This window comes from Prionailurus bengalensis, chromosome D1 (genome assembly GCF_016509475.1).
Source record: "Prionailurus bengalensis isolate Pbe53 chromosome D1, Fcat_Pben_1.1_paternal_pri, whole genome shotgun sequence".
NCBI lineage: Eukaryota > Metazoa > Chordata > Mammalia > Carnivora > Felidae > Prionailurus > Prionailurus bengalensis.
In genome coordinates, this window is record NC_057346.1 from 96,835,984 (window position 1) to 96,859,440 (window position 23,457).

The 23,457-nt window shown below is 41.6% G+C and overlaps 1 protein-coding gene across 5 annotated transcripts in view; it reads left to right on the plus strand.

Annotated features, from left to right (window-relative positions):
* Positions 1-336: 336 nt before the first annotated feature.
* ALKBH3 (alkB homolog 3, alpha-ketoglutarate dependent dioxygenase) overlaps positions 337-23,457 on the plus strand; it is a 31,422-nt gene continuing 8,301 nt past the window's right edge. The window contains exons 1-11 of one of the 5 annotated variants that reach the window (XM_043581001.1): positions 485-608; positions 1,714-1,862; positions 2,169-2,272; positions 3,708-3,742; positions 6,613-6,660; positions 8,041-8,144; positions 9,646-9,734; positions 13,687-13,700; positions 13,942-13,984; positions 15,315-15,524; positions 16,771-17,801. In XM_043581001.1, coding sequence (XP_043436936.1) covers positions 1,784-1,862; positions 2,169-2,272; positions 3,708-3,742; positions 6,613-6,660; positions 8,041-8,144; positions 9,646-9,734; positions 13,687-13,700; positions 13,942-13,984; positions 15,315-15,524; positions 16,771-16,878 — 834 coding nt within the window. In that variant the 5' untranslated portion in view covers positions 485-608; positions 1,714-1,783 and the 3' untranslated portion in view covers positions 16,879-17,801. Of the gene's footprint in view, positions 609-1,713; positions 1,863-2,168; positions 2,273-3,707; positions 3,743-6,612; positions 6,661-8,040; positions 8,145-9,645; positions 9,735-13,686; positions 13,701-13,941; positions 13,985-15,314; positions 15,525-16,770; positions 17,802-23,457 lie in introns of those variants that run through there. The other 4 variants (XM_043580998.1, XM_043581002.1, XM_043580999.1 and 1 more) reach the window with 4 other exon arrangements.

Sequence of the window (23,457 nt, forward strand, 5' to 3'; positions counted from 1 at the left end):
TGTGTTACTGATGGAAGTGTGCACAGGCTGCAATGGGGGCACAAAGGAAGTGCATGTTACATTCTCCAGAGCTTTCAGGGTAGAATTCAAATCCTTCTACTTAGCACGTCACTACCTGGTTTCCCAACCCTGTCGCCCTTCCACCAGCCCCGCAGGTACCCTGTCACTCCGTATAGACCAAGGATGCTGGAGCTTAGACTTCTGCAGTTTGGCTTTCGGAGGCGGGGGTGGTGGGGGGGTGGGGGGTGAAGGGGCGACTATGTCCAGCGGGACCTGGGCCTGGCAAACACGCCTTCTTTCCCACCCTCGCCACGCCCCACTCCTCACCGGACTCCACACCACCTTCAATCTGTGCTCGGGTCCAATCCCGGCCCGCCCACCGGCGCCTTTAGCGACCCGGCCCTCCCTGCGCAGGGATCGCGGAGCTGCCCGGACTCTGGCGGATGGCGCCGGAAGCGGCGGCGGCGGCGCGTGACGTCAGGAGGAAATGCCTGACGCCGCGGCCCGTGGTTGTGAGCTGTTGGAGTCGGTGCTGCACCCTAAAGGTTCCCCAAGCGCAGGCGGCGGAGCGGCTCCGGGACGGCGGGGTTCGCTTCGGGACCGAGCAGGTTTGTACCTGCGCGCCCGGCTCCGCTGCTGCTGTGGCGACCCGGCCGCCCGCTCGGTGCCTGGGGGTGTGGGGACCGTCCCCCGAGGACCCTTCCCGGCCTACCTCTGGGACCGCATCCCGGGGCTCCTGGAAGAGAAGAGTCTAATAATAGGGAAAGTTGCGCACTCTTCTTGGGGACCAGCCTTTTTCAGCGGTGAGAGAGGTATTGGTTCCCCTCTTAACAGAGGAAGAAACTGAGGCGCGGAAAGGTGAAGTCATCTGACACAGGTCACGCAGCTGGGAACTGATAGATTTAGGTTCAGAGCGAGCCAGGCTGGCGCCAGAGCCCTCGTGTTTTGTTTTTTTTGTTTGTTTGTTTGCCTTCTGCAGGGTTCTCAAGCTTTCTATGGGGTAAAGAATCCCAGGGTGGAAGGTGGGGTTAGTTAAACAGTTTCTGGGACGCCACAAAATCATTGGGTCTAGGGGGAGGCTCCGAAATCTATTATTTTCAACAGCTGTCCCCTGGCACATAATATTACTCCCCTGTGAACAGAGCAATGGTCGTGTTAAGAGCTTTTATGGTCTCAGTTGAGAGAAAATACAAACTTCCTCTACACATCTGGTGGGAGTGGAGGGTTAGTATTTGACTCTGCCATGAACTCTTTTTGGGCAGATGGCAGTCTCCGTCGTCTCCCCACCTATTAAATGAGAAGGAGCTACACGCCCTTACCCACCTGGGGAAATTTGTTAAATGTACAGATTCCTGGGCCCATCTCAGCTCGGAAGATCTGGGAAGGTCTGGAAATTGGTGTGCTAAATAAGCCATAAGATGAGCTGGTAACATTTGAGAACTTGAGATGTGAAGCCTTCTTAGATCAGTAAAGAAATGGATCATAGGTTCAGAACATGTGCTGTGAATCTCCCCGTTTTTGTCTTTTTGTACCTGTGCTCCTGTATGTGGGCTGTGAGCTAAAATTTCATTGGCAAAAATGCCAAAAAAAGTGGTTTTGATGTAGAATCTCTGATTGCTATTGAGCTTGAAAGGATTATAATTACTCCCTTAGGTAGTCTACGCTCTCATAATCCTAACTAAAAGCACTTTCCTTTTTTTTTATTTTAAACAGATACCATTGGGTGGTTTTAATCAGGAATGAAATGTTCTGAAAGCTAAGAGCAGAAGCCTTTTTGGTCAACATGGAAGACAAAAGACGGCGAGCCCGAGTGCAGGGAGCCTGGGCTGGCCCTGCTAAGAGCCAGGCCACTACTCAGCCAGGCAAGAACCTGTGGGGACCTTGTGTGAATGCACCTGCATTTCAGTTGATGTTAAGGAATTATTTAAAACGTAGCTGGTACTTTGATTTTCTTGATGGCGATCTTTTATTGAGGGTTGATATTTAGTATTCCTCATATTTAGTGCCTGCTCTCAAACCTTACAGTGTGTGTTTTGGGGTCTTCGACAGACTTTACTAATTAATTTCTAGATGTAATGTACATTATCTTCAAGTAGACTCTATTGGCTTTTGCTCAGTAGAGCAGACATTTTGGAGTCTGGTTTGAGTCTGTTCTTGCCTTACTTTAGCTACCACTGCTAAGAGCCATCTCCACCAGAGGCCTGGTCAGACCTGGACAAACAAGGAGCATCATCTTTTGGATAGACAGTTCGTATTCAGAGAACCCCAGGAGGTAAATTCTTTTTCTCTCACAACACTAAGAGGTTTGCTTGTAAAAGCTGTAGTCACACAGTAGATCCTCAAATAGTGACTGAATACATTCACTAATAAAAGGAGCATGCAAGGCATATAATAATAATAATGAAATGTGGACTATCAGCTCCTTAGTGTATCTGAAGATTTCTTTCTAGTCTGCTCCCAACTCATGGCTGTATAAAGTTCCCACTTTGGGGGCAAGGAGGTTATACCATGACTAGTGCTTACATTGCTTATCGGAGTACTTTTTTTTTAAATGTTTATTTATTTATTTTGAGAGAGAGAGTGAGCAGGGAGAGGTGTAGAGAGAGGGAGAGAACCCCAAGCAGGCTCTGTGGGGCTTGATCCCACGAACTGGGAGATCATGACCTGAGCCAAAATCCAGAATCAGATGCTTAACCAACTGAACCACCGAGGGGCCCCTCCCTTTTTTTTTTAATGTTTATTTTTGAGAGAGAGAGAGAGAGAATGAATGAGTATGCATGAGCAAGGAGTAAGCAGAGAGAGAGAGGGAGACAGAATCCTAAGCAGGCTCTGCATAGTCAGTGCAAAGCCCGGCAGGGGACTCAAACCTACCAACTGTGAAATCGTGACCTCGGCTGAAGTCAGACGCTCAACTGAACCGAGCCACCCATGCGCCCTGGTTATCTGAGTTCTAACAGTCCTAAACCCTTGCTGTCTTTAGTACTAGTGTAGCAGGTGTCTCTGGAATTGGATTGAAATTTTCAACTACTACAATGCCTGATTTTTTAGCTTTTTTTCCCCATGGGGGAAAAGTTGTAGGAAATAGTGAAGATTCACTGTTTTTTAATAGCATGGGAACATGTTATTAAAAATCAGGCATTTTGCTTTAATAGTGCTTGTAAAAATAACGATTAAGACTTATTTCTTCATGTATCTTCTATTTTTAAAAATATCCTGGGCCGCCTGGTGGCTCAGTCGGTTGAGCGTCCGACTTCAGCTCAGGTCATGATCTCACAGCTCATGACTTCGAGCCCCATGTTGGGCTCTGTGCTGACAGCTCAGAGCCTGGAGCCTGCTTCAGATTCTGTGTCTCCCTCTCTCTCTGCCCCTCCCCCACTTATGCCATGTCTCTCTCTCTCTCTCTCAAAAATAAATAAACATTAAAAAAAAAAAAATCTCCTGGAAAGATTTTTCCAGAATTTCTGGGTGCTTGGAAAATGGATTGATTCTACTTTTATTATTTTTTCTTGCCCCACTAGTAACTGTGAAGTAGTTCTAAGAAAAGCAGACACGGGTCTCTAGTGGCATAGTAAGAGCTTGGAATAAAAAAGGATAGTTTTAAACTTGATTTATTTTTACCAGTAATGAGAGGATATGATAATCCTGCAGATAAGTCTTTCTGAGGATTAGGGATCATTCCAGAAGTAAAATCTGCCTGTTCCTTGCAGGTAGTACGCAGAGCCCCAGAGCCACGAGTGATTGAGTAAGTAATTTGCTGCCATTCTGTACTTTTTGCCCGCAGTGAAATGGAGAGCCCAGATAACTCACCCAGTTTTTTTCCAGCTGGAAGGAAGCTAATGGCCCAATTACTGTCTTAATTTTAGGCTGGGGTATTTGTATCTTAGACATCTTTAAACTTGGTCTTTTGGGAAACCTTTCACAATTTGTTAATGGTGTGGAAAATGCCATAAGGTGCCTGTACGTTGATCTCTGACTTGTGTAGGTTTCTTGACCCTGTTTCACTAAGATCTGCAGACAGTAAGTGAAAATATCTCCTAGGTAAAGACAGAGTGGGGGCAGCTGGATGGTTCCATTGGTTGAGTGTCCACCTCTTGATCTCAGCTCAGGTCTTGATCTCAGGTTCGTGAGTTCAAGCCCCATGTTGGGCTCCACGCTGGGTGTGGAGCCTACTTAAAAAAAGAAAAAAAAGACAGGGAGGTTTTTTCCTAGTCCTTAAAACCTGGATATTTGAGAAGACTTTAGTTAGGTACTGTTCGACTAGCAATGCTTATGAAAGCTGTTAGAAATCTAGAGGGCTTTAAATGTTTACTTACTTGTTCCAGAGCAGTTTAAATTCTTAAATTGATCTGTATATAAGATAACCTCTTTAGTTTATAATTCCTCTTATACTGATCAGCATATAAAACATTCTTTTCCAAAATTAACGAAAGATGCTTTGACTTCTCTTTTCCTGCTTTTCAGTTTCCATCTGATGTACATAAATTGCCAGTAGAAAGCATCCTTTTATTTATGTATTTATGTATGTATGTATGTATGTATGTATTTTTTTAATGTTTATTTATTTTTGAGGAAGAGAGACAGTGTGAGTGGGGAAGGGACAGAGAGAGAGGGAGACACAGAATCCAAAGCAGGTTCCAGGCTCTGAGCTGTCAGCACAGAGCCCGACGTGGGACTCAAACTCACAGACTGCGAGATTGTGACCTGAGCCAAAGTCGGACGCTTAACCGACTGAGCCATCCAGGCGCCCCATGCATCCTTTTATTTTAACAAATTAGCGTTTGCATGTTATTGCTCATGAACAGTGTGTTAGTCTGTTTGGCTATTTGCAGGTCGACTTGTATAGCTTAGAAAAATGTGAAACTAACACGAGGTCATCATACTTTGAAAGAGGGTATCAAAGTTGTGGCCTTACCACTAGTTAGCTATGTAACGAGTCCTTAGGTAAGTTAAGGCCATTTCTCAGGACTTTAGTTTCCTTGTCTATGATATTAGGATTTGGACCACATAGTCACTTAAGGCAGAGTGTGGTAGCTCTAACAGTCTTTGATTGTTTGTAAGTACCAGTGCGACATTGTCTCCATTGGTGATAAAGAGAAGAAACAAAACCATGAATCCTATTACGAGGTACATGTGGGACATGCAAGCTGAAAAAATGGGCAGTTGTGAATATTCAGGTCATAGCAAAATTACAAAACTTCCTGTTTGATCCCAGCATTTGTTAATTCTGGTTATGTAAAGTTAGCTATGTTAGGTTTTTATTTAATAACCAGAAATGTCACCCACATTTGAACTGAGCCAGTTTCTTAATGTGGCCCAAAATATATCACACTGAAACATTGTGTTCACACTATGGGAAACTATAGGCTGCTCATTGAGAGACATTATAAATGTATGTGACAATAACCCTGCCTACATTTTGGCTCAGAGGGGCTTGCACAATCTGCCTGAGAGCCCAGCTCACAGATCATGAACTTCTGGCTTGCATGACAGAGGGTGATGTGAACACTGTCCCTTTATATTATTTTCTGTAACTTACCCCTGTCTGGGAGGATCTGACACCATTATTCTGGCATAGGAACCTATGGAGTCTGGGTGTCTGTTTTCTCACTGTGGACCTCACCACCTTGCACATCTGGAACGGTTTTGTACTTTTGCACATTTGGTTAAATTCTAAGCTTTTTACTGCCCATCTACTATGTTCTAGGCACTGGGAAACAACGGTAACCCATTGCTTGCCCGTCAGTAGCCCACAGTCTTGTAAATGAAATAGACATGTAATAAGGTAAATTGCAGTAGTGTATATTTTGAAACAGTAGACTTATAGTAAGGTCTACTGGTAGCATGGAGAATGAGATGGTTAACATTATTTGGGTGGATTAATGGTCAGGAAGGCGCTACAGGAGGTGAGACTGAGCTGAGACTTTGAAGGATGAATTAGAATTTTCTGTGGGACCAAAGCTCGGGTGGGTTGGATTGCGGGTGCCAGATGACGGAGGAGGGCGAGGGGGTATTCCAGCTTGTAGAAAAGCAGGATTAGAAATACAGTAGTGTATTCAGGAGATTCCAAATAGCAATGGGAGGATCATGAGTGGGTGGGAGCTGTCGGGAAGTGGAGCCACATCATGGGACCCTTGAAAAGTTGGTGGGGAACCTTTTTAAATCAGGCAGGAACCTCATTAGACATGTATCTGAAAGCAACAGCAGCTCATAGCCCTGAGATGGACTTGCTTCCTGTTAAATGCACCTATTCCAGGGTCTCCAAAGGGATGTGCTGTTTGGTACCCCTTTGTGTGATAGATTTCTGGACCATAGCAGCCTCAATTGTGGATGACATACAGAGGGGTAGAATCAGAATTTATTTTATCTCAGTTTTTGTCTCCATGGCCTGATTCCATCAGGATTCAATTCCCAGTGACATCAGTGGTCTGCCACCATCTTACTCTTCGTCTCGCTGGTGGAAGAAGGTGGGGTTAGGCCTCCCTCATAGTGCACCCTCGTTGTGAAATCATTCTGGTGATCAGGAGTTTGGGAACTGCAAAGTACAGCCCTTCCACTGGGTGGAGTGTATTATTTTGCCTGATCCCAATGAGTCTGTTTTCTTGATTTATGTAGCAGAGAAGGTGTGTATGATATCAGCGTGTCACCCACAGGCGTATCTAGGTAAGTGAATCCTCCCTGGAAAGTTCATAATTATTTTTCAGTTAATAGTCTCTTAAAATGTTCTACTCCCTTACTTGAGATAGGTAACTTCTGCCTCTGAAAATCTTGGGGAGTGAGACTTTGGTAATATCTCTTTTTATGTAACATTTCTGACTCCAAAACATTTTCATAGCCTCTCTGTCAGGTGTAGTAACTATTCTGCAATTTTTCAGGTGAGAAAATGAGACCCAGGGAGATTAAGTACTTTCTCCTAGTACCACATAGTAACTTAAAATTACAGGTGACCTAGCCTCTACTTCTGTTCTTTGAATGCTCCATTTTATTACTATTATATTACATTATGTATATCATTTCATTTATTATCGCATTAATCATATTACTACATATATTTTTATGTGTGTTACATTATGTTAATCTTTAATCTACATGAGTAAGTTAATACCTTAATCTACATTAAGGTAGATTTCATTAAAGTTAAAGCATGTGCAATTTAGGGTATAGTAGGCATTAATCATTATTAAAATGAACATTTTGGAAGCATCCCCTTAATGCATGAGTTTGCTAAGTCACTATAAAATAATTTATTTTAAATGGCCATTTAAAATAAATATATCAGAACTTGCATATCTAAATGAATTGCTTAGAAAGAGCTTCAGAATCTCTTTTAAAGCAAGTTTAACAGTCACACAAGAAAACCAGTTGCATTATTTTGGTCGCATCTCATTGTTAAACAGGTATGGCTTCAGGTGCGTTTTGGCTCTGAAAAAATCAAAGACACCTTCAAAGAGTGAAGTTTGACAGAATGTTCCAAGGGCTTTCAGAACAAAGAAGGATATCCAAAATGATTTTGAGCTGACTTGGCATTAATGAAATAAGTATATATTCAGTGACAGAAAGAACCCTCATTTGGAAGTGTTTATTTTGATACAGTCATAAATGGTCGTTTTCCCTACAACTGACATAGTCTCAGAAGACAGCCAATTGTTAGAATAGCACAGGGCCAGGCATTTTGTTAGTTTACTTTTCACAGTGAGCCTGTGAGGGGGATATCATTTTTGTGTTACAGGTAAGAAAAACCAGCCTTCATAGAAGTTAAGTAATTTACCCAAAGTTTCACAGCAAGTGGTAGGGGAGTAGTATTTGAAGTGTGTCTGTAAAAGCCCTCATGCGTTCTTTTTCCTTTATTGCCTCTTATTTGTCTTAACGTGAAAGTTTGTTTCACATCTGGAACATCATGTCCTGCTTGCCATGGGAGGTATGGCAAGATGAGTTCATCTACCCATGAAAGGAAGCATCCAAATTAACTGACTTCACTAATGGTTAGAGACGAGCCCATCTTTTCTGTGTTCTTTAGTTAATAATGGTTCTTTCTTCATCAAGGGTGTGTTTGTATCCTGGCTTTGTTGACCTGAAAGAAGCCGACTGGGTATTGGAACAACTTTGTGAGGTTGTTCCCTGGAAACAGAGGACCGGCATCAGAGAGGGTAAGCACGTGTCTGAGATGGCACTTGTTGCCACTTGGTCTCTCTAGAGACACCGTTGCTTCTTTCACCACGGCCAGTCTTAATTAAACAGAAGAGTAGGGATTTGCCAGCCAAAAGGGACAGGGAAGAGTGTTCCAGGCAGATGAAAGAGCAGGTGGAAGGCCCAGAGGTCAGAGAAGAGGGCAGGAGCCAGGAGGTGGCAGTTCAAGGAACCAGAGGATATGTGGTTTGGCTGACCTGTGCTTGACATACTTCTATCTTTTTGAGTTTGTTTGCTACCATTATTACTTCAAATAGTGACAGCTTACCTCTTTCTTCATAGAAACCTCCAGAGCTTTCTTTTTTCCAAATCTGTTCGGCATATGTTCTTGTAGGATCCTTATTGCCAGCTTTTTATCCTCATTTTAGTTTCAGTAGAAGAGTCCAGTGTCTTTCCATTTCAGCATTTGTACTCTCCTGAACTTGCAAAGATGACAGGACTCGGAGCCTGCTCCTCCGTGGTCACCCACAAGCAGCACAGCTGCTGGACCAGAGGTGTCCACTGGAGGGCGTCTATGCCCTAGCGTAAAATTTCCTGTCGGGCACATTGTGTGAATTCAGATTTTCTGTAAAGAAAGAGGCAGAGTGTACTGGCTTCATTTGTGGGACTTGGAAGTCAGAATAGGAGTCTGTTTTTTCTCCTAACTCCCAGAGATTCCACAGCAGTGGCAGACTTGGCTTCGATTGCTGGCTTTGTCATTCAAAGTAATTGTTAATTTTAGGCAAATTACAGTTACATAGTTTTCCAATTCTTGGTTGTCTGGTCTGTAAAATGGACTAATGATAATACCTATGTTGTGATAATTAAGGGAGGTAATGCATGATAAGTGCTTAGTAGAGTGACTGGTGCATACACAGTAAGCCTTCAGTGAATGTTAGCTGCCTTTATAATTATTGTTCTTATTGTAGCAGTTGATACCAATTGTGGGAAAAAATAGTAGATTGTGGATAACCCCCTACTAAATATATTGACCATCAAAAACTTCTGACTGCAGTCAGCTACATGCTATGGTTGGTCAGAGCACTTTTTTCGTCATCAAAATCAAAAGGTGGCACATGGATGAACAGTTTATCTTGTTTCTTATATGGATGTTGGTGCCACAGATTCCTGCCTATGAGGGTTCAGACTCCATATCCTGCTTTTTAGACCTTCTCTAATCTGAACCTTTCTGAAGTGTGACTCCACCCTTGTTTATGTCATCACTGATGCAAACGAGTCACACGTACTCTCAGAGCTTTGCCAATACGGTTTCTGCCAACATACCTTCTCTTGTCTTCTTTCTTTGAGCTCTTACCCATTCTTCTCCTGAAATCCCATGTCCTCAAGGTGGAACCGTGGGTCAGAGCCCATCTTTACTCTGCCTTTGTATTTCTCATAGCTTCTTGCACATTGCATGGTGCTCAGTAGGTACACCTTAAATAGCGTTAAACCATTTCAAAGGCCCTGTATTTTCTTTCTCAGATGTAACTTACAAGCAACCAAGACTTACAGCATGGTATGGAGAACTTCCTTACACTTATTCAAGAATCACTATGGAACCAAATGCTCACGTATGTTGGAATGTTGTTGGTATGGTTTTATGGACTGTGTACTATAAATGTAGAGTACTATAAAATAACAGTACTATAAAATAGCTTGCAGAGTTGCATGATGGTTCCTAGTTTAAAAAATCCTCTGGGTTCAAACACTGAGTTTTTGTGCTTGTCACTCTTGATGTGCTTTTTGATCTAGAGATAAACTCTGAGGATGAGAAAAAAATTGGAACTAGAATAAACTGGAACCAGACTCAAGGATTTCAGGAAGAGGAACCATTTCTTCACATCCCTCCCTTCCCCCAGCTTTTCTGGCCATAGCCTTCTGTGTACACCCTTGTACACGTTTGCTGTGGAGCCAAGTTCTTAGGACTGGCCAGTGAGGTCAGAACATCTCCTTCCATTTCTCAGGCTCTTTTGCCATTTGTGAAAAAATCTGGTATTTTTCTTGTTGACTTTGTACTCATTCTGTGGCTGTAGTTCTTAGACTTACATCTTATCATTGCTTTGGCTTATTTCTTATTTCACATCTTTTGTTTTTAAAAGTTTCCATGACAGTAGACAAAGAGATTCTAGTATATAAATTAAGCTTGTCCAAAGGATAGAGTTAAGGTCCAAGAAATAGCTCCCTGTTTAGTTCCTGGAATCTTGCCCTTTGGCAAATAATTTTATGCTTTATTGAAAGAGACTTTGAAGAAAATGGAGTTTTGCTTAATGGCTTTGGGATACATAGAAATATGACACATTTTAGAGCTTCTAGTAATTTGTTGTAATAAACTACCACTTTACTAACATGTTCAGGGACAGAATATTGATGGGGATGGGAGTGGGGACATGGCTTTTTCACATAAGGAGATAGCTGCATGCTTTTGTTTGTAGGGCTGCATTTAGAATGTGACCCAGGGAAAGGCTGAGACCCTTTATATCTGAGGTTGATTTGGAAACATGAAGAGAACGAAATTAGATCAGTCCAACAGATGGCTGGCCACGTTTCTGTCAGAATTAATTTACCTTCTTGTCAACAGCCATAGCAGAGAAGTTGAGGATTAAACAGGCTCTAGGGAAGAAGTTCTTTGTCATCATTTTAGCTCATCTTTTAAAACAGGATTTCTCAACCTTGGTGTTACTGACATTTTGGGCTGGGTAATTCTTTGTTGTTGGGCTGTCCTGTACGTCGTGGGATGTTTAGCAGTATCCATGACTTGTACCCAGTAGATGCCAGAAGCACTCTTCACCCAGTTGTGGCAACAGAAATGACTCCAAACATTGCCAGGCATCTGCTGGGAGCGGGCGGAGAGGGGGGCAGAATTACCCTTGGCTGAGAACCACTGCTTTAGAATAAACATAAGGCACATGAGATATCCTGATAGAATGGCTGTTTACGCTTTGAGGACTTTTTGACAACCCTTCAAAAGAATTTTTTAATGACAGTCTTTTTCTTACAATGTATGTAATATGAATTTATTATTGGAAATTTAGGAACTATAGATAAGCATGAAGAATATTAAAATTTTGGATAATTCTTCCACCTAATGTTTGGCTCCAGTCTTTTTTTTTTTTTTTTTTTTAGGTAAATATATAGAGTTTTTCTATAAAAATAACAATTAGGTATACTGCATTTCATTTAACTATATCCTTAACATATATCATTGAATAGTCTTTTACATCATATTAATAGCTACATAATATTCCATAATCTACGTGTACATACCCTAATTTATTGAAGCAAGCTTTTTTGTTAGATGTAAAGGTTGTCAAATTAGAATTCTTTAATTTGAATTTGGCTGGCTTATAACTTTGTATTTACTGCTAACAGATTTAGTTTGTTTATATCCCATCTTGAACAAAATCAAAAGAGATGCCTCTTTCATAGGTTTTTTTTCAACGTTTATTTATTTTTGGGACAGAGAGAGACAGAGCATGAACGGGGGAGGGGCAGAGAGAGAGGGAGACACAGAATCGGAAACAGGCTCCGGGCTCTGAGCCATCAGCCCAGAGCCCGACGCGGGGCTCGAACTCCCGGACCGCGAGATCGTGACCTGGCTGAAGTCGGACGCTTAACCGACTGCGCCACCCAGGCGCCCCACATAGGTTTTTTTAAGGGTATATGTGTATGTTCGGGGTTCTTGTTTAATTTTAACTTTAAAAATTATTACCTCAAGCTTAATAACCCAAAGCACAGAGGCAAATTCAGTCAGAGGTTATTAAACTTCCTTTAGTCTTTTTTGACCTAAATCTTATATGAACCCGATGTGTGAAAACCAAGAAGTGCCTTGACTGGCTGGGGTCCCCCCAGCTTGACCCTTCTTCTGTCCTCCCATAATCCCAGAGAGACACCTCTGTGGTACCTAGGACTGTGCAAAACACTTTGAAATACACTGAATAGGCCCTTTTACTTCTGTGATTCATATTTTCTCATACTCTTTTCCTCAAATGTCTTTTAAGGATAGAATGCCTTCACTGAACGGTGAGATGATGCTGAATTTTAATTTAGACATTCAGTTCTGAGGGATCTGTATATAGAGTATTGGTTGGAGAGTCTAAATTAATCCTCTAGTTCATTATCCCCTTTTTTCTCCTTACTTCACCACCAAAAATAGCCAGTAAAAATATATACCCACTTAGAAACATAATGCAAACTTGGAGTTATCACAGTGCTCAGTCCCTAAGCAAGTCAGGGAAGTGCTAATTAGTTTCCCAGTCACATTGCAGAAAAGCTATCTTCCTCTTTTACTTTCTTGTTTTTCTTGCTAAGTGTATAATTCTAGCATCTGATCTTTATCTCCGTGAAGATAATAGCCATAAAACAAATAGGAAATACAGCTTGCTAACATTATTGTGGAATTTCACTTGGACATTTATTCTCTTGAACATAGGTTAGTTTAATAACATTTATGTTTCACTGATGTGAGTTTGGTTTGTTGTTGTCGTTGTTTATTTTAAAAAATCCTCTGCTTAGAATGTAATGTTCATATCCGTAATAAGGAACCCCAGTTTACCACAATTTCTACATCACAGCAAAGCTGAGTGATTCCTTGGCAGTTTTACCTGACAGTAGCCATGGGATATACTTAGAATATTATGCTTGCCTTGCTGAACATGTATTCCTTCACTGCAATACATTGAACATGACTTTGAAGGGATTCTTTAAAGTAGAGTTTTTAAAGTAGACTCTGTGGATACCTGGAAGGGTCCACTAAATCCTTTTGGGGAGTCCACAGGTCAAAACTATCTCTGTAATAATACTAAAACTATATGATACGTGACACTTTCACTGTGCCTAATTTGCGTTGACGATACAAAAGTAATGGTGGATAGAATTGTTGGTATCTTAGCATGAATCAGGGTGTTGTCGCCAGACTATTATGAGTAATCACAGTGTTCTTCCCCACCATGCACTTCCAGTTTAAGAAAAAAAAGCTGATTTCATTTAAGAATGTTCCTCGAAGCAGTAAACATTACTACTTTTATTAAGTCTCAATATTTGAGTTCATCTCTCTTTAATAGTTTGATGAAATGGAAGGTATGCATAAAGCACTCCTGCTCCAAAGCCAAGTATAATGGTTGTCAAGGAAAAACACTTGTGTGATTGTTTAAGCTATAGCTGAACTATCTGCTTTTATCATGGACCACATTTATTTGGAAGAACAACTAACAGACAAACTGTAGTTATTCAGACTTGAGTATTTGGCAGACGTAAATGAATGAAGTGACTGCCACTTCAAGGGGAACAGTAGATATGATTTGTTACTTATAAAAGTTGAGTTTCCAAGCAAAATTACTAATTTGGAAAAAGTCATATCTGTCACTTTGAGCCTGACCTCTTCCTATTACTTAGACTTTTCTGATGAGATCATTGGTAATATTAATGGATATGATTTTTTATATCATATAATGAAATGTGTCAGCAGGAGATCTGCATTACTCATTGGATCAATATTTTCCACATGACCAATACTTGATATTACAGAATCATGCCAGATTAAAAGACTCATTCAGGGGCGCCTGGGTGGCGCAGTCGGTTAAGCGTCCGACTTCAGCCAGGTCACGATCTCGCGGTCCGTGAGTTCGAGCCCCGCGTCGGGCTCTGGGCTGATGGCTCAGAGCCTGGAGCCTGTTTCCGATTCTGTGTCTCCTTCTCTCTCTGCCCCTCCCCTGTTCATGCTCTGTCTCTCTCTGTCCCAAAAATAAAATAAAACGTTGAAAAAAAAAAATTTTTTTAAAAAAAAGACTCATTCAAAGTGCAGTCTGGCCCAGTGGATTTAAATGTAAGAGAATATGAGAAATTTATTGATATGGTTTCAGATTCCACACTGTAACTAACCTTTAAGAAATCAGTACTTGTTGAGTTTTGGTGTAATATCAAAGAATATCCACAATTATTTGGAAAGGCTGGAAAAGACTCCTCCATTTTCTAACTACATATCCGTGTGAAGCCAATTTTCTTCATATACTTCAACAAAAACAACATATTGTAACAGATTGAATGCAGAAGCAGATAGGAAAATCAATTCTCTTGAAACAAACATTAAAGATATATGCAAAACAGTGCCACTTTTCCTGCCATTTTTTTTGTATTGGAAGATACAGTTATTTTTCATAAGATAATATTTATATTAACATATAATGGGTTTGTATTTTTTTTAATGAATTAACCAATAGTTTAATTTTTTTAGTTTTAATTTTTAACATGATAAACATCATAGCTGCAGCCCATATAAACAGGTTCTTTGGGGGTCCTCAATCATTTTTGATAGTGGTGTGAGAACCACTGTCATAAAGGAAGCTCTGTAATGCACTTGGGGTTTCTTGGAGAAAGGACAGAATTCTAACAACTAATACAGCCATGCTGATTGTAACTCCCCAAGTACAGCGTAAGGTCAGGGGTCGTAGCTTCCTGTAGTATATGTGGCAAGACTGTGTTCCAAATATAAACTACATACGAGAACTGGGTGCTCAGGAGACAGGGCTGTGGAATCTGTTTAAACTGTATGTAGTTCACAGCCCATGTATTTATCAAGGCCACGTCATGATTCCATTCTGTACAATGTTTTTTCCTTCTAGGTTCTATTTTTAGGAAGATAGCCACTCTGGAAATATTAAATACCTTTTTTAAAAGCAATTCTGTCATTCATGATAAAATAGAAATCGAATGAACAGAGAGCCACCCAGCAGAAAAGTTGTTTGATTCCTCAGACTTCGGTCTGTATCTGCCAACTACCTGGCAACCCATCAGCCATGGCGGCAGAGCCCAGACTATTCCATTCACCTTCTTAATGACTCACTGAGGTGACTGCCCTGAATATAATGACACTTGCTTCTTTGTGGGGTCATGTATTTAACACAGAACAGTTGAGATGGGTAGAAAGGCTTGGTCCTCATGATAGTGCTGTACCAAATTTTAGTACCTTAATAAAATGATAGAGGTCAGTTTGCTTCAAAATAGAAATAATGGGAGGGAATTAAACTATTCCTCTTGCCATTGGTTATTGCATTCCAAGTGTGTTTTGCTTATTCCATGGGCCTGTTGATTTAAGACTGACTTTGCACTTTCTGTTTTACATGTGGCTGTCCCTTCTCTTGGCCTGATGATTGCAGTGGCATCCTGTGCTGCTCACACTGAAGGACCAGATTGAAAAGAACACTGGCCACACCTTCAACTCCTTGCTCTGCAACCTTTACCGAAATGAGAAAGACAGTGTCGACTGGCATAGTGACGATGAACCGTCGCTAGGGAGATGTCCCATCATTGCTTCGCTGAGTTTTGGTGCCACACGCACTTTTGAGATGAGAAGGAAGCCCCCACCAGTGAGTATTCTCTCTCTTTTTTTTTTTCATGTTCTTCCTGCCTTCTAATATTCTGTGAAAAAAGTAGAGTTCTTAAAAGCTGCTGTTTTCAGGTTTAGAGGCTAAGAGTACATGTTTTGTTGTTGAAACCTGTTCAACTGATCGCCTACCCCATGGTTACCTTTTGTCTCCCAGAGTGGCCATTTATTCATTCATTCACTTATCCAACAGAAATTGCTTGCCATGTGCCAGGCTTCGGGGGCTCATTTCCTTTGGTGGAAAGAACAGAGATAGCTCCTGTCCTCATGGATACAGGGGATAGACAGATGTTACTAATTACTGAAATGACTGAAATTATGATAAGTGCTGTGAAGGAGAGGTTATAAAGGGAAGACTCGAGCTGGGAGGTACAAGACTGGAAAGGAAGAAAGCATGAGGAAGACACCCCTGAGGAAGGCTTCATTGTAAGTCTTCTCCACGGCAGTGTTGCCACCTTTCTGGAAGGGAACATCGTGAGCATCCTCATTGCCTTCTTAGCCATCTTCTGAAATACAGATGAACCTGTAATTCTCTCAGAAAGATGAAGTTCAAGCCAAATTCTCAGAGACGGTTGTCCAAATTCAGGGAGAGAAGCAGTAACTAAACATAATAACTTTAGTTTTCCGTCCTGGGTTTTACCCATGTTATAGGATATTTCAGGGACACTAGGAGTTTTGACTTTCTTAAATCAAAAAAGTATAAGACCCTAGGATTAAGATAGGTAGAAAGGTGGTAGAAACTCAAAGAAAAGAGCAAACCTCTACCAAATGATCTTATTATCTTTGTGTCTTTCTCTTACCAAGGTTCCCAGTCATTTAGTTTATAACAGTAAACCAGAGCCAGTCAGTGTGGAAAGGCTTATAAGGCTGTGTTTAGAATATGACCTAATCCAGACCAAATAATTATTAGCCTGCCAGTGCTCATGTCTGTTCTTCATCAGATATGCTTCCTCTAAGAACATAGTTAATGGACTGGGCTGCTTTCCTGACATGTATTTCGGTTTCCAAGCATGGTATTTTGAAGCATATTGTGTTATTTTGCATTTATGCCATTAGGCAGCTTTTGTTGGTATAATTTCCCTTGATTAGGTTTTCTTTGCTTTGTTTCTTTGGTCTGTGCTAGCAGGGGATTGTCAATTGCCAGTGATGTATTGAGTGAACTTGCTTCTGAGCAGTTTGACTGGCCTTCCCAGTTTCATTGGTGATTGATTAGCCTTCTCCTGTACCAGGGGGAGTACCACTTGAGAAGCAGACGACCCAACCTTTGCCATACTCTCTTTGGATATGGTTGTGCTTTTATATGCGGCCTTCTACTCGGTGAAAACCCAGTCAGATAAATTACGTGAATAATTCATCCTGCCCTTGGTAAGGCTCCTGTTATGTGAATAGCAGAGGAACACCACATGTTTCATTTTTAAGTTCAGATCCTCTTCTCAAGCCGGACATAACCACACCAACTTTTTGTCAAGCCTGGTCCTGGGATCTGGCTGTAGCAGTAATTGAGTAAGATGAAGTCGTCTTTTCCCTCCTGGTGCTGTGCCTTCCTATGGAAGTCACCCTTCCATCTCTCCGAGTGGCACGTCCGCTGGTAGAGCCAGCACGATGTTTGGGATAATCCTCACTTGCAGCCTTACAGGTATTTTCTTTGTTGCCAGGTAGTTACTTGTTCAATCACTGTTTCTTTACACACATACATTCACATACACATACACACCACCCCCTTCTTAAAAACACTTGTGGGCTATTTACAGATTTGAAGCTTAAGGATTCCCAAAGCATGCTTTCTGGATAATTAGTTTTACTGTAGAAGCAGTTTCCAGTCATTAAGCATTAGCAGTGTTCTTGTGCCCAGAATATTCCCATTCCATTTCCCCTCCAGGCAACTGAAGGTCTTCATTTTCGCATATAAAAACATTATTCGTGGCCATCAAGAGCTATTTCTTGGTAATAAACCTCACTTACGTTATAGGTTAACGAGTAGATGGGTAATACAACTACCACACAGCCTTGTGTCCGAAAGCAACCATTTGGAATAAAGATCTCTATTTGAGGGAGATGGCCCATACTGAAGGTTTATCTTCTGAAGTCTTACAGTTTATTTTGATGAGTATAGTGAAAGCACGGGTCACGAAATACTAAAGATGTGGTAAAGTCCCTGTAATTGTCTGCTAGTAGCAAGGGAATCTGCACTACACTCATGATGGCAGATTTGACAAAAATATAGACCTAATAAGTAAGAAAATTCGTCTGAGATCTTAAAGTTGGCTGAGAAAACAGATTTGGGAAGAAATATAAAGGTGTCAATGCCTCACCTCAGACTGTTGACTGTAATCAGTTTTGGCTTCCTGCGTCATCGTAATTATGATTAATTTTGAAGTAATTGCATGTCCTTTCAATTCTGGCTTTTGTTTAAAATAGGAAAATTGAATACATATTAAAAAAAAATTTTTTTAAAGGTGGGGGGGGGGCGCCTGGGTGGCTCAGTCGGTTGAGCATCCGACTTCAGCTTAGCTCATGATCTCGCGGTCTGAGTTTGAGCCCCGTGTCAGGCTCTGTGCTGACAGCTCAGAGCCTGGAGCCTGCTTCAGATTCTGTCTCCCTCTCTCTTTGCCTCTCCCCTGCTCATGCTCTGTCTCTCTCTGTCCAAAATAAATAAATATTAAAAAAAATTTGTTTTTAATGGGAAAATTGAAGGGTGCCTGGGTGGCTCAGTCAGTTAAGCGTCCGACTTCAGCTCAGGTCATGATCTCACAGTTCGTGAGTTCAAGCCCCGCATCGGGCTCTGTGCTGACAGCTCAGAGCCTGGAGCCTGCTTTGGATTCTGGGTCTCCCTCTCTCTCTGCTCCTCCCCCGCTCATGCTCTATCTCTCTCTCCTTCAAAAATAAATAAAAAATTTAAAAAAAGGTTTTTTTAATGGGAAAAATGAAGGTTAATATATTGGGAATTATAATCATGCATTACTGAACCCAGTTTATTTAAAAATGGCTTTTTTCCCCCAGAACCTGTAAGTTCCATTCTTGGGTAAACAAGACCCAAGTTTAAACTTTTGGAAAGACTTGTTCAAGTTTTTTAACATAGATTTCAAAAAATTCAGGGCTCCACAAATCTAGCTAAACTAGAAGTGCACAGAAGCCTTTCTTTGAGTTGACAGCCTTAGGGTGCATCATCTTTATCTTATTATAATGATCTCTTTTCTGAAGGATTGAAAGGAAGTGGTTATTGCAAATCTGTGTCTACTTTTCTTTCTAAACTCCAGTGAGAGCTCTGAGAACATGACTCATGATTCATACAACTCAAGGTAAAAGCATAAATTAAAAAGCATAAATTACGTTAGTCTTCTGTGTAGAATTTGTAGGAGTCTGACTTTCTGTCAGGAAACTCTTAGGAACCTAACTTAGTATGCCACTGTGGGTTGTAATTTTCATGTCTGTCAACAAGACATTCAGAATGTTAGAGGTTGTGGGAGGGCATCTCTTGTCAAAATCCAGTTCGTTTTAACCTATCAGAAGGGAATCTAAATACCTGTTTGATTTGAGTCAGAGTTTCTCATCTGGAAGTGACATAGAAGAATCATGAGATTTTTGTGTACTTTATTCAAGTATGCAGTTTTGAGACAGAAAAGCATATGTTTTGGGCCACTTTTTCTTTTTTTTTTTTTAAACATTCAGTCTCCTCCACCCCTGCAGCAGCTGTTTGTTGTGCAGTCTGGCACTTTAGGCAGATCTCTGTAGCTGCTGCTCTTCTGAAAGCTGCCCCAGTTCTACACATTGCATTCCTCACAATTTCTCCCTGTGCGGAGATGGTGAGGAGATCTTTGTTTTCCTAAGTATGAGGGCCCCTCCGATTCATACAGTTGGCTCAGTCAGCTTCATGCATGCATCATCCCCAGGACAGACCTTTCTCTCCCCTAAGAGATCCTTCTTCACTGTTCTCTAGTCCAAGCAGGCAACTCCTGCCCGTTCAGTTTGATTTCAGAGTAACTTACATTTCCCTTAATGGTAACAAGGTACCTGGGGGCATGGTAGACTTGCTTGATCTTGCCGTTCCATTCATCCCATCCCTTCTTTTGTTAATTCAGTTAAAGACAGAGTGGATGGCACCATATCTGTCTTCCAGACAATATCAGGATATACTATCTCAAGACAGAAAGCTTACCAAATATACTTGAGTAGACATTTTTTAGAAACCAAGAACCTTTTTTTATTCTATCAAGCTGGGCTCATTAAAGTTTGTCTACACTCCTTGTCCCAAACCTAGTTGTACTTTCCAAAATGCATCGTGTCCCTGCTGTAAAGATTAGTCTCGTTCTTTTCCCAGCTAGCTTTAATTCTATACTGAAAAACAAGCCAGAAAAGGAACCACAAAAGCCATTTGGCAGGCTGCTATTTCTCTGTCGGTTACCATGGAAACAGTGATGGCTGAGTTGGGGGGATATTAGATAATAGCAGGAAGTTTGTGATGTGCTGGAGGTTTAGATGCCAAAAGCCTTGTTTTTGTAGCACATTATGTATGGATAAGCTCTGTCTTTGATCAGCCGAATCCTAAAAAATATCCACCTCAGGGTGACTGAGTTGAGGCAAGTTCAGCATTTCTGTAGCCACTTCTCTCTGTAACACCTTCTGAAGAATGTGAACCTTATTTGTAGCACCAGAAGAGATGGTTGTAAAACCACTTCCTATGGTGGAGGCTCTGAGAGTCCCCAGTGAATTGGAGTTCCTACTGCCTATCTTGCTAATTGATTTTTTTGCCCACTACTGGGAAGAGAGGAGTATGAAAAGGTCAGTTTGGTCATAAATACTGATATTTTTCCAGAACCTCAGAAGAAATGAAGATCTTAGAATCCAACATACTGTAATACTGACTAGCTTAAATTTGAAAGGTGACTAAATTACACTGTGCAGTATTTCATGGAGCGGTAACTGAACCTCCGCTTTAGCACCCCACTGCTGCTGGCCCAGTCATCCATATTGCTTTTTTTTTTTTTTTAACTTTATTTATTTTGAGAGAGAGCGAGAATACAAATGGGGAAAGGACAGAGAGAGACAGAGAATCTCAAGCAGGCTCCGTGCTCAGCATGGAACCCCATGCGGTACTCGTGCCCACAAACCATAAGGTCATGACCTGAGCCGATATCAAGAGTCGGACAGTCAATCCACTGAGCCACCCAGGTGCCCCCAGTCATCCATATTTCTTAATCAGCCCCTCTTCGGATTACAGCATCTATTCTGAGGAGTTACAAGAAATACTGGAAAGAAACTAATAATCATTGTTCTTTCAATATATCCCTAAATGAAGTCTAGAAAGTCAGTTTTTATTTTTTGTATCTGTCACTGATGGTAAAAAGCACCTATCTTCCTCATTTATATCTTTTTTTTTTTTGCAAATGGGGTGATGATTGGTAGCTGCTTTATCGGAGCAATAGAAAAGTTACCCCATGAAAGGGACTATGAAAGTTTTTGCAATAATCAGTGAATTTTTAAGCTGTTAAGAATAGTAGATGCCACAGTGACTCTTCAGATGTGGAAAATTGGAAAAGGAAATGAGTAGTAGTGAAACCAAAATCCCAAGATTCCCTTGGCCTGTGAAATGGAGTAGAAGGGAGACTCGCAGAGGGTGAAGTGGCCTGTGGAATGGGAATGGTGACTGAGTTTTTGAGCTGCTATCTCTAGGGCTAGTTAGTGGTTTGGAGAGAGTGAGTGAGTGGGTGGGTATGTGCATGTTTGAGCAGGTAAAGCTAAGTAGTTTTAGTAAGACTGAATTATCTTCAGACTTGAAATCCCGTAAGAGTTGGAATCATCATTTGCTGCCTTGGGGCCTTGTCTCAGTTGGAATCCATACCCTCACTGCCACTGGGAAGAATTCACTTTTTGCCAAGGACCATCTAGTTTTATAGTGCCACCAATGGTCCTTTTAGTCTTGGGAGAACAACCTTTTCCAAAGTGATTCATCAGATTTGCATCTGAGTAGGAATGGGGTCTGCTTCCAAACTTGTCTTTTTAAAACAGTGTCCCAATGTGAGAATTTTTTCCTCCCTTTGCCATACTCATAAAAACTATTCCTAACCCTTCTGGTGATGTTCTCCTCTTTCCCAAGTGCAGTTTTCATGGTAGATGACTGCTTAGCTGGGCAGAAGAGAGCTTAGTGAGTTTGAGGAAGGAGAAGGAGGCCCTACACCAGAGCAGAGTGAGCAAGCGGGGAGCAGAGCAGGTGATAAGATGGGGAGAGTAGACAGGGGCCAGATCATGCAGAGGCTCAGGAGCCTCAGGAAGGAACAGATTTTAAGTACATCAGGAAGCCATGGAAATGTGTTAAGCAGAAGAATGACATGATCTGATGGATAATTTTATAAAAGTAAGTTGCTGCTGTGTGGAGCCTGGACTAAAAAGGAGCAAGAGTGGAAGCCAGGAGACCAGTTAAGAACTTTTTATACCTTGTGCATACCTGGGATCAAGGCAGAGAAGGACAGAGGTGGCCAGGTCAATGACATGAGCTCAGAGGAACAGGGTTTTTTTTTGTTTTTTTTTTTTTTTTTTTACATTTACTTATTTCTTTTTGAGAGACAGAGACAGAACACAAGCAGGGGATGGGCAGAGAGAGAAGAAAACACAGAATCCGAAGCGGGCTCCAGGCTCCAAGCTGTCAGCACAGAGCCCAACGCAGGGCTCTAATTCACAAACCGTGAGATCATGACCTGAGCCGAAGTCGGACGCTCAACCTATTGAGCCCCGCAGTCGCCCCTGGAGCAGGGATTTTTAAGAGAGGTATGGCAATAGTGGTCTGAAAGTGTTAATGTGGATTATCTCCTGGCTCTCTGGATGGGACAGACAAGGTCACTTTCCACATGAGAAGTCTTCAGAGATTTGAAATCCTAGAGATGGCTAGGTTTAAATTAAGACAGGCAAGTCAAGGGAACGTTCAGAGCACATGAGGTTGGGGATCTAAGGGTGTTTGCTCATCACTGACTGGGAATTCCAGAGGACATAGTGCACAGGGGCAGGAAGGAGAGAGTTTGGGGAGGCGGTGGGAAAGGGGGAGTTGTGTCTGATCAGGTGATGTCCAGGAACGGGTTGGGAATGAGTTGTCTTGTTTTAATGGATGACTAGAGAACCCTGCACTTTTGCTAGTGACTGAGGTCAGCTGGATGTCAGACATGGTGGAATTTGTCCTCATATGCTCTTAGAGGAAGGAGAACATTAGTTTCTGTTTCTACAGTATTGGGGGTGGGGGAGCTCTTTCAAGATAGCAGTTTAAGTTGCATTTCTTGGAAATATATTACCAAGAACGGAATCATCATTTCATGAAGTCTTCTGATTTTAAATGCACATTCAGTGTCTCTAGAATGACTGTAACAGTAAGTGTAAAGCCATGTTTATTTTTGCCGAAATTCAGTACCTTCTTGCCCCCATGCTACCCCCCCCAGTACTATGTCAACAACAAAGCTGAACAACAAATGCTGTCAGCAGGCATTTCACTCCATTTGCCTTTCAGTGTGTCCAGTCCAGAAGGAAAGGCAAGAGTTCTCATGCTAGTCTGATGTACAGTGCTAAGTTTTAGATGCCTGCAGAGAGAGCCTCCGTTGCATTGAACAATTGCCCAGACCTCCCAAGCAAGAGGTCGGGAGGTCTTATTGTACTATTGAGATCACTGGTCATCTCTGGTATAGGGTGATTGATTGCCCATACCAGTCGCTCATGCTTACTTCGTATTCTCACTCACCTCATCAGAACCTTCCATGGTAAATCAGTACCAAAAATCAGGAAAGAGTTGGGTAAACACCCAAAGATTTGTATCTGGCAAAGGAGTTTAAAACCGGTTTTGAATAGATAACCTTGGCGATTTCAGATCTTTGCTCTTCCAGCAGCCTTTTACTTTTAGCAGACCTTATTTCAGAAAGAGCTGCTTTTCTTTTTAAAGT